Below are 11949 nucleotides of genomic sequence, written 5' to 3'. Positions count from 1 at the left end.
GTTTGTTGAGTTTCCTGGGAAGTGATGAAAGGACAGCATTGTAAGTGGGGGATAAGTGGTGGCGTAGACCCCCTCCCCTGTTCAATGACGGCTTCTCGACCCTGGTGTAGATGGCTTCCTTGACACCTCTTTCAAACCATCCATCCTCTTTGTCTAAAATGTGCACCTGGTGGTCCTCAAACGAGTGTCCTCTGTCCTACAGATGTAAGTAAACTGCAGAGTCTTGACCTGAGGAGTTAGCCTTTCTGTGTTGAGCCATGCGTTCGTGTAGTGGTTGTTTAGTCTCCCCAATATACAGGTCTGTGCATTCCTCACTGCATTGGATCGCATACACTAGATTGCTTTTCTTGTGTTTGGGTGTGCGGTCTTTGGGGTGTACCAGTAGCTGTCATAGCATGTTCTTGGGTTTCAAAAACACAGGGATGTTGTGTTTGTTGAAAATCCTCCTGAGTTTCTCTGATACTCCAGACACACATGGAATCACAAGGTTGTTGCGTTTGACCTTCTTTTCCTCCTCCCCCGTAGTTTTGTTCTTCCCGGATCTTGTGGCTGTTTCACAAAGGTCCGTTTAGGGTATCCACAGTCTGTAAGTATCCCCTTCAGGTGTTTCTGTTCCTTCTCTCTGGCTTATGCACTTGTCGGTATGTTGTCCGTTCTGTGGTGCAGGGTTCTGATGACCCCTAGCTTATGTTCCAGTGGGTGGTGGGAATCGAAAAGTAGGTATTAGTCTGTGTGTGTAGGTTTCCTGTAAACCCCAAACTGCTGGGACAACAGTTTGGCCTTCCTGGACTGTGCTGTACACATTGAAGAGGACAGGTCACTAGGTAACTATGACCTGGTTGACTGAGAACTTTCACAGACATCAGTACAGATTTCAAATGCTTTTTGTGTGAACTCTCTGAAGTAATGAAGCAATGTCTACATGCATTCACACAACAGCAACAGAGAAGCAACAAAGAAGTCATGTGGACAGAACGTGATCTAATTAGAGAAAGATTGTTTTTATTTGGGTATCAATCCAGAGCCTCAGTGCTTACCTTGACAGCTGACTCTGGCTGCTAAACCCAGTCTGCGGGCCACAGCCACGGCAAGCGTTTGATCACTGTCAGCTGTGATGTGATGTGATCTGGTTTTGTGTGAACATGGCTGCCATCTGCGCTTCCTCGAAACTGAAAACAGACCTTGACTTGTGGTTGTTCCCACTGATATTTACAGAGCTGACATTCCACCACCCTCGTCCAAGATAAGCATTATAAGTGCGATAGGTGTGTGTGTATTTTTCAGAGGTGTGCACATTATGGATCTTTGCCCTGGAAGCTGTTAACCACTTATTGCCATTTTACAATATTGCATCAGCATACACTAATTTTGCACTATTTCAACAGAATGCACAGATTGGCGTTCAGAGCTTTGCTCACTGGAGCTGCTATGATTGATTGATTTATTAGTCCCCTCAAGGCAGCTCAACTGTTTATGCATGCCTTGATATTCTCCCATCTTCCTTATTGTGTTACTGTATGAGCCAGGCTTCAACTGTTATACCCATTATATCACTATATAAACAAGCACTGAAAATAATGGATAAAAATGAAATGGTATCATTGTATAATACTGAAAAAGTATAATTTGCTTAGTTATGATAGTTTTCTTAAGTTTTCTTTTATGAAATTGATTTTTAAATGTGTGAATAATCTCGCTCCAGTTGTACTTTGTCCATATGTGACAAAAACAAATACTAATAGAATCGCTACTAGGGTATCAGCAAATGGCAACTGCAAGGTGGCACAGCGCAAAACCACTTTCGGTCAGTCATCCTTCTCTGTAAAAGGGATACATTTTTGGAATGCCCTACCAACAGAAATAAAAACACAAACCAATCTGAAAACATTTAATGAAAAGGTGAAACACTGGCTGAAACAAAACCGAATCTATGATCACTGATCATGTCCTTGTGCAGACGCACTTATAAATGGACATGTCCATACGGATATAGAGATATAGACACACACTCACACACACACACACACACACACAGACAGATATATGTATATAATGTGACTATTTATTTAGTTTTTTTCTCCTGACTGGTGTGTTTTTGTTGTTTGTTTGTTTGTTTGTTTGTTTGTTTGTTTGTTTGTTGTTTGTTTCTGTTTTCGTGGTAATGGTAATGTATGTAGCCTAACCAGGGACAGGGGTTGCAAATTAGCTTCAGCTAGAAACCCTATATGCAACACATCTGTTCAAGTTACTGTAACCTGTTACAATGTTTCCCTTTTGCATTTTCCCTGACAAATAAACAATAAAGAAAGAAAGATAGTCAATTCAGTAAGTAAAAACTATTTTGATCATTGATTTTATTTTTAAGAGAAAAATGCCTAAAATCCGTCCAGCTTCTTAAATGTGATGAGTCGGTGAACGTGGCAGACATAAGCAGGTTAGCATTCTCATTGTGAGCAGGTTAGCATGCTGACCTTAGCCCTTAGCTGTGTGTAAAGCAGCCTCCAAGTTGACACCAGGTACAAACAAAATCTCTCTGCATCTCGACAAACAATAACTTTGTCTATCAGTCACTTCCTAATGTCTGTGATAACCCAACCTCTCTCCGCACTGCTGCAATAGAGATCATCATGGTAATTGCTTCCATAAGGGAAGTTGGGGAATATCTTGTGTATCTGACTTCCTGGCCTCTCTGCCGTCCTCGGGGACCTCTTATTGTGTGGCGGTCTGGGACGGAGATCTGCACACATCATGTGGCGACATGCCTAACCATATACAGTAGTTCATCTGAGTGAAAAAGTGAAGCTGGGTTGGGAAAGCCAGGAAGTGTGTTCAAGCGTCTGTCTGACTGAGAATCTGATCAGATATCAAACTGTGTATAAAAATCTGACTTTAAAAGAAAATGCATATTGTAATGGCAGTGACATTACTCCTAAGGGTTGAATTCTTATCTTCATCCTGTTCTTGTTTTTTCATTCCTTCTTGTGAATGAACGTGTTAATAACTCTCATGCAGATGTAGTAAACGAAGCCCTGTTGCTTCAACCCTTTCCATCTAATATTTCTGTGCATCGTTGTAACAAAACGGTTAAAGATCAAGTTTACACAGCTCCCCCATTTACATCGAGATTTGTGTAGAATTGCTGCTGCAGCACAAATTCCGTTTGTGTGTTTACACAAACAGAAACTTACACACAGACACACACACACAAACACACACACCGATTTCACTGCCAAACCCATGTCTTAATGGCTCCAGATATCCAGATATTTTCTTCTCTCCAGGGTGCTATTGAGCTCTCATGGCAATTCACAGTATGTATTGCATACCTCTTGTTTATCGCTCCAGTCTTTCACATGACTCTCTGCTGTATGTTATTTAACTGAGCACAAATGGCAACCAAATCCAGGTCCACATCCTCAAACCCGACTACGTCAGTCGTCCGTGTATGTTTGAGCAGAAGTGTGTAATGGTGGTGTGTGTGCAGACCTCCTACTCACATTTAGCCTCCCCAACGGGGCGAACCAACCACATCTTTAAATATTTTGACAACTGTAAGTGTGCTTGAGTTATCTTGCCACTTTCTGGTTAAGCTTCAAATGTGAAAATATGTGTACATGTATAAAACCCTTGCGGTTAAAGTGCATTACCTTCTACAGAGACTACTTCTATTGGACTTGCACTCATTCTGTGTCTCACCTACTCAAGACCTCTTACCAATGCAAGTACACAGGCTATCAAAACCTTAGAGAGATCAGCCGTGAGTCAAGAAATGTTAGATCTTTGTGGAGATGATTTAGATGATTATTCCACCTTAAAATTATCTTCAAGTTTAAAATGTGTTCACCCTTGATCTTGAACAGTCAGAGCAAGCGTCCAGCCTCTCCTGCTACATCTCCCTAAAGGGTCTTATTTCTGGTTGTTTCCTGCAAGGCAGCCTCCCTGTCTGCTTGTTGTGAATGTGTGCCGCATCTTTGAGAGTGTGTGTGTTTGTTGTTGTGTTTGCTTTGCCTCCAGATTGCTACATTGACTGATCCCTTGTATACACTGAAGAGATTAGCAATTTGTAAATTAAAGAACAGCTGAATTGAAACCCCCTCCCTCTTCCCTCAATCCACTAACCAATGTGAGATTCTGAAGTTTGCGACACATGTAATTATGTCTAAGCTGAAAAGACCACAGACACGTGTTGAAGTAAATTGTTTAGTCAAGCGTATACTCAGAGTGCTTGTTAGTTTACCCAGCTGCGAGCTAACATGGTTAACATCCTATCATTTCACCTCTGCCTGTTGGATGTGGAGAGGCTTCAAAACATCACGGCCAAACACAGGATATCTGGCATCCGAATTTATAATACAGACATGCAAGATGTAAATACACCGCTAAGCAGATAATAATAATAATGCTTAAAAAATAATCCTTTTTTTAAATGTGTAGTATTGATGATAAAATCACCTTGAATGTCAATAACAAAACCCAGATAAATTAATGAATTCAAACAATGTTGCACGCAAACAGACAGAGTAGATGGATGAAATCAAATTGCATGGGTCACTGTGTGTATATTATTTGACTTTATTGGATGCATTCTCAGTAACAGGAATTTGAAGAAGCCATCGGCCCAGAGCCCATAAATTCCTACTGAAGAAGTAGTGAAGTCAACTTTTTTCTGCTTCTAAAGGGGGGCATGGGAGAAAAAGTTTGAGAACCACTGCTCCACGCGGTGTAGTGGCCCTACAAGATAAAATATTCCCTTCAATGTAAAACTACGAATGTTCACCTGTGGGATTTTAAACATAAACATCAGTGTGAGGAAAATTTATGTTGTAGTGGGTCCACATACAACAACAAAATAACTGGACTGAACTGAAACAAGCAATATAAAAGGTGTAAGCGGTGGAAAAGTTACCTGCCAGGAATGTTGCAGTTCCCCTTTCATCCTTGTTTTCCTTAAAGAGGTGGTATTATGCTTTTGGTCTTTTTCCCTCTCCTTTATTGAATTATATACCTTTTTTGCCATTTCCCTTTCATCCGTGTGACGTCACATGGATGAAAGCCAAATGGGCCACATATAACGCTCGCCAAGCAGCTAGTCCGACATGCCCTCAAAAACACCGGTGGAAAAACACTGAGCTGCAGCACACATCTCCTCTCCCTTCCAAACACTAGCTACCCTCCAGGCAGTCAATGGATAAAGTTGTTACTGTGATGTAGAGACAGAGCTCAGTTAAAACTTTATGGATGAAAAATACATTTGTTACAGATTAATAACTCATCACTCTGAAACTCTTGCTCCAGTCTATGTTGCCAAGCTGGTTGGCAACATATACAGCGATTCCGAAGCGGTTTACCGGCTTCTCACTGACCCGCCCTTCTCTGCTTCTGATTGGCTAGTAGTCCTTAACTTAGAACTGCGAATGTGCAACTCCCAACAAAGATCATGTAGAGGCAAGATGTGTCACTCTATAGCTAAAACAAAGCGTTCAACACACAGGGTGAAAAGAGGAGCTGCAGCAATGTGCAGTACGATAAAAAATATGGTGTTTTTTTATTTTTTATTAAACCATGTAAACCAGTTCTGGTACAACCCCTAAATAAGATTTTGAACTTGAAAATGTCAAATATTTACCTCTAGTTACTCATTTCTGTAGGTTTATTACAATAAATTGTAAAATTGTAAAATGAATAGTTAAAAATATTCTTGCTCAGGAAAGCTGCCAGTGTTTGTCTTTTGGTTATCTTGTGATTTGAGCTTATCTGCAGTCATCTGCTGTGAGCTTCATACCTGCATGTCTCACGTCTCTGTTCCTCGCTCTCTTTCACTCTCTGTCTGTGGGTGTTCTCCAGCTGAGAAGTGGTACAAACGTCATCTGACCTACCAGATAGTGAACTGGCCTCACCACCTGTCTCTGGGCTCTGTGCGTCTGGTGGTGCGCACTGCCTTCCAGCTGTGGAGCAACGTGTCGGGCCTGGTGTTCCAAGAGGCACCTGTAGGTCCCGCTGACATCCGGCTGGCCTTTTATGAGGGAGACCACAACGACGGGGCCAGCAACGCCTTCGACGGACCAGGTCAGGGACAACCACACATTGATTCAAGTCACCACTGATCTATATAACCGATCAGTAGTGATTAATTTATACTGGACAGGGAAAAATTTACAGAATTTTAATTAGTGTGTGTGTGAAGATTGTTTTTGTTTTGTGTTATGATCCCGTGTATGTAATTTGTTCTCAGGTCTCTCTTGCAAAAGAGGTCTTGATCCCAACTTCCTGAAGAAACACAATTTAACAAGTCCTACTGTTTATGTGTGCACACAGCAACCGGATTACTGAGAATAAACCCGCTTAAGATAATAGTTTGATTACACACTCTGCACTAACATGGATTACACAATAACAACAGTTTGTGAACACGATATTACCTGATCAAGTTAGTGTGTGGAAGCATGCGTGGTCACCTGCAGGAGACATTGTAATAAAACTAGTATTTAGCAAGAAAAAAAGCAAAGATGACAGAAAATTAATTAACAACGATCAATGTTCTTATTTCCTACCTTGCTCATCATCTTGGTACCCCTTGGAGTCATCTTCCGACCCTGTAAGGGTCCTGACCCCTGGATTGTAACCACTGGTTTACAGTGTGTTAAACAAATAGTTCTAGCTAATCAACTTATTTTATTCATGCATTTAATGACACAGGGCTCTGAATTAAGCCATCACCAACGTTTGTAAATGTTTAACTGTGGTCAGATATGACTGTTTTGTAATGTGTTCTGTAAATGTACGTCACTCAGTCTCTAACAGTTTCCCTCCTCTTCGACCTTCAGGAGGAACTCTGGCTCACGCCTTCCTGCCTCGCCGAGGGGAAGCCCACTTCGACAGGGAGGAGAGGTGGACCCTAAACGGACACAAGGGACACAACCTGTTCATGGTGACCGCCCACGAGATCGGACACACTCTGGGACTTGAGCACTCCCCCGTCCGTCACGCCCTGATGTCGCCGTACTACAGGAAGCTCGGCCGCAGCCTGGTGCTGAGCTGGGATGACATCATCGCAGTGCAGCAACTGTACGGTGAGATGATGGTGCTTCTGTTTTTATGGCTATTCAACCATGCAGATCCTGTTTGTGGGTTTGTGGAGTCTCATCCCGATCAGAACATTTTCTACGATGCCAAATGAAGCTTAACAGCGACTCCAGTGGGAGTGTTTTCCTTGTGAAATGGAAGGTGTGTGATCCCGGGGTAAGGAGGAGTGTTAAATGTAGCACCTTCTCTGGACACACAGAGATATTTTTACCTCTTTCCCCCTCAGGTTTAAAGTCTGAAAGGTTGAAAAAAAAGCACTTTAGTGGACAGATGATAAATGTCTCAGTGTTGGGCCTCAGGACGGCTCAGTTAAAGATGGTGAAATTAGGTTGTTGTTTAAGATAAACTACTATTGGAATACATAGAACCAATTACACAAATTACTGGCTTCTTATGAAAGCAGACTGTCTTTGAGGAAAAACACAGAAGTGGAGTCATTTTTGCTCTGTTGCCTATTAAGTCAAAATCGGGAGTCATGGCACTGAGCTGTGAAAAGGCCAGAGAGGCAGCCCTGAAGGCCACCAGCTGCAAACACAGAGTGAGAATGAGTAGAACGGGAAAGCCTGTTGGGAGTTTCCACAGTTCATTAAAACCTTAAACAACAACAGCAAAAAATAGACTAAGAATTTTAAAAATTAATTAATGTCTCCGCCCATTTAAGTATGCAACACATCTGGAGATCATCTGTGATTAAAAGTACATGGCAGCATTATTTTGTGGAAGAGATTACTTGATTTATTGGGGAGAGAGAGAGAGAGGGGGAGAAAGAGAACAGATGACTTTTGCACTCTCTTTCAGTTGTAATCTTGGCAAACATGGAAAAACATCAAATCTGGTTGAAACAACATCCACTCTTTGTGTTTTTAGTCTAGTTTATCTTTAAGAGCACAGGGAGTCGGTTCTATCAGTTTCACTTCTGTGGCCTCTTAGCTGCTGGGAGAAGTGGCTTTAGACTAAGGGCAGCAGAGGTGGTGTGATCCTCAAAATAACACTGTTCCCTAAAACACACACACACACACACACACACACACACACACACACACACCAACACACTGAGAGTGGCAGGAACACTGGTTTTTACTCACACAAAACACATAGATATACACACTTAGCGGCTGGCCTGTATATTATTTGTATTATCATTCATTCTCAGTGCTACACACAGTGTTTACCTGCTAGATGGCTGGCGTTGTTGCAGAGTCCAGGAGCATTACATATGTCTTTGTGTATAACAAATAAAGTAGATTTTTATACCCAGAGTGAGCTTTCCTTCCTGGCATGTGTGAGGCAGGTTTCCACATGTGCAGCGTTCACGTTATGTGCGTGTTTTCTGTACTGCTGACAAGCCAATTCCACTGCAGCAGTTGCACAAGCACAGCATGCCAAGCTTCTGCAGCTGCTCGGCCCTCCTCTGTGATGACGGGGTACTCTGAATGTACACGATGCAAAAGTGCATAAAGTTACTTTCATTGCTTTGAGCTCAAAATGAGGTGTAAAACAGCTGCAAGTGAAGACATTTCTGCAGGAATGTTTGCTTGGCTGCAGGACAGCTCTGCACTTGACAAAAGCTCAACAGGCGGGCCGCGTCAACATGCCTCCTTTTCTTTTGAATATCTGAGGAGTCCCATCTGCTTTGCATCTGAAAATATTTCAGCTTCAGATTCCTAAAATGGTATTTGCCAGCCTTTTCTCCCCAGGGCATCTATACTACCGTTACATGAACAGCCACCAATCAGCAGCAATTACAACAGATTATTAGTTTTAAGTCGGTCGTTGAGCTGTGTGTGTTTTGCTTTTACACTGAAAGCTGAAAATGAGAAAGTTTATCAGTCTTTGAAGAAAGATATGACAGCTCACTCTGATTACTTTCTTTATTACTTCACAAAAAATTCAGTTTGGTAAAGTGCAACTTTTTTCATGTCCGCTCATCAACCTGACTCCACCTGTCTGGTAGTAATTTTTGGAGTAATTTTGCACGTAAATGTCAAGCAGCTCCAGAGACAGACGTGGACAAGAACCGAAAACTGACAGGTCTGCCGACGCTACATCTGCTTATTAGTGTGTTTGTGTGTTAGCATTTTGATCTGATAAGAAGCAGCTGTGAGGCAGCCTGAATATGTCTGTGTCCAGAGCTCTGATTGCACTGTGACAAGAAACACGAAAACTCTCGAAGCATCTTAAATTAAAGATACACACACGTGGAGATTCTGTCTTATAAGACAATGCTTGTACAGTAAGTATGACGAAAAGCAGTGGTGGAAGAAGTCTTCAGATACTTGTGCTACCACAATGTAAAAATACTTAATTACAAGTAAAAGTCCTTCATTGAAAATGTTGATTAAGAAAAAATATGTATTATTAGCAAAATATAAGTATCAAAAGTGGATCCTTGTGAATCTTATTGTGTTAAATATGTTATTCTTATTATTATTATTTCTGATGCATTAATGTGCAAGTAGCATTTTACTGTTAATAGTTGGTGGAGCTAATTTCAACAATTACATACTGTTAGGTAGTTTAATGGATTTCCCACTGAAATGTAGTGCCTTACAAGAAAGGTATAATATGGGATTACCCAGTACTTCAGTTGTGTAAGGTTACTTCTTAAGTACAGTACTTGAGTAAATGTACATAGTTATAGTACATTCCACCACTGGTGAATGGTCATAGTAAAGGCAAAATATTATGTTGCGCACATTATATATTATGTCAGATGTGCCTCCAAGCGTAATATTGCTGTTAAGCCTTTCAGTGAGATGGATTTTCTCAGTGTACTTTGTTGTGTTGTACTGTAGTATTTTAAAGTTCATCGTAAAGTTCATACAGTTCCCCTGTGTATGACAGGAGGAAAATATTTTCTTGTATGTGAATGTCAGTGACAGAAAGTAACTTTTGTTCAAGTAAGGGTAAACCGGGACGAAAGTAACATGGGACGAAAGTAACAAGGGGATTTTCTCAGAGCCCTGACTGCATTTGCAGTCCAAGCTGTAACAGCACCTTCAGCATGCAACCCTTGATGGAGCTGCCAAATATCACACGATTTTGTCATCGTTTCCCGCGGCCGTCTTCGGAAAACTGTTTTCGAGCACGGCAAGTAGTTTTTCGAATTACAAGTTGTGTCTCTCGTTTCATGTGTCACAGTAAGGATAAATCGTCTCGGGTATGTAACCCTTGTTCCCCGAGAAGGGGAACGAGACACTGCATCGGTGACGACACTATGGGAACGCCCCTGGACGTGGCAGGGCTGAAATATGAATGAAACTATTCCAATCCTATTGGTGTTACTAGAACGGTAGTGTGTGACGGCGTAACCGGAGGGGGTATATAAGCACGCGGGGAGCCCAGCCTTGGGGGACCCGAAACACACCAGCAACTGGTCTGCTTTCCTCCACCGGGAAGACCTCAGAGTGTAAATACTCAGTGCTCTGACAGGGCAGAGCAGATGAAGTCTCCCGTCCTCCGCCGTCACGAGGTGGGGGATGAAACGCCTGCAGCACCGTGCTCTGACAGGGCAGAGCAGATGAAGTCTCCCGTCCTCCGCCGTCACATGAGGTGGGGGATGAAACGCCTGCAGCACCGTGGACCCTGCCAGTCTGGCCGGAACCTTAGGGACATATCCTGGACAAGGGTGCAGGATGGCCCTGACCCTCCCCGGGGCAAACTCCAGGCATCGGGGAGACACCGACAGTGCCTGGAGATCCCCCACCCTCCTCAGAGAGGTGATAGCGAGGAGAAAGGTCATTTTAAGGGTCAGGTGCTTGGCCTCAGCCGACTCCAGGGGTTCGAAGGGGGCCTCAAGCAGCGCTTCGAGAACCACTGCCAGGTCCCAGGTGGGAACCCTGGAACGTGTCACGGGTCTCATCCTCCGGGCTCCACGGAGGAAGCGCACGACCAGCGGAAGCCTCCCCAAGGGCCCATCACTCAGAGGGGCCTGGAATGCTGCAATGGCAGCCACATATACTTTGACTGTGGACGGGGAGAGGCCAGCGGAGAAACGGTGCCTGAGGAACTCCAGTATCACAATTACCGAGCAGGTAACTGGGTCCACCGCCCGTTCTCTGCACCAGGTGGTGAACACATTCCACTTTAGGCCGTACATCCTTCTCGTGGACAGGGCTCTGGAGCTGAGCAGCGTTTCAACTGCTCCTGTCGTCAGGCCCGCCTCTAAGAACTGCGCCCCCTCAGGGGCCAGACCCATAGCTGCCACAGGGCGGGGTGCGGGTGAAAGATCTGGCCCTCCGCCTGGGACAGCAGGTCTCTCCTCAGAGGGACCTGCCAGGGCGGGCCCTCGAGGAGTGATGTTAAATCCGAGAACCACACTCGTGCCGGACAAAACGGGGCTACTAGTGGTAGGCTGACGCCGTCCTGGCGGACCCGCTCCAGAGCGGGGGAAACGCATACAGACGCAGCCTCGGCCACGTCTGTACCATGGCATCCAGCCCTAGCGGGGCTGGGGGTGATAGGGAGAACCACAGGGGACAGTGTGCCGTCTCTCGGGACGCAAACAAGTCCACATCTATGGGGCCGAACTCTTCGCATAATAACTCCACCACCTCGGGGTGGAGTCTCCATTCCCCGGGCCTCAACCCCTGTCTTGATAGCAGGTCTGCTCCTTTATTCTGGGTCCCAGGGATGTACATCGCTCTGAGGGACAGCAGTCTCTCCTGGGACCACAGGAGGATCCGATGTGCCAGTTTGCATAATGGGCGCGAGCGTAGACCCCCCTGGTGATTCAAATAGGCCACCACCGCCGTATTGTCGGTCCTGACAAGGACGTGGCGACTGCGGAGAGCGGGCAGAAAACTCCTCAGAGCTCTGAAAACCGCCAACATTTCCAGGCAATTTATGTGCCAAGAGAAATGATGC

General features: G+C 44.1%; 1 protein-coding gene across 1 annotated transcript in view; it reads left to right on the top strand.

Moving 5' to 3' along the window:
• The window catches only part of mmp28 (matrix metallopeptidase 28), a 42920-nt gene that overhangs the window by 6706 nt on the left and 24265 nt on the right, over positions 1-11949 (top strand). The window contains exons 4-5 of the mRNA XM_046074578.1: positions 5845-6066; positions 6825-7070. Of these exons, the coding sequence (XP_045930534.1) occupies positions 5845-6066; positions 6825-7070 (468 nt within the window). The remainder of the gene's footprint in view (positions 1-5844; positions 6067-6824; positions 7071-11949) is intronic.

Source organism: Micropterus dolomieu, linkage group LG17 (genome assembly GCF_021292245.1).
Source record: "Micropterus dolomieu isolate WLL.071019.BEF.003 ecotype Adirondacks linkage group LG17, ASM2129224v1, whole genome shotgun sequence".
Taxonomy (NCBI): Eukaryota; Metazoa; Chordata; class Actinopteri; order Centrarchiformes; family Centrarchidae; genus Micropterus; species Micropterus dolomieu.
Note: the sequence above shows the minus strand (reverse complement) of the source record. Positions and strands in the feature narration are given on the sequence as shown.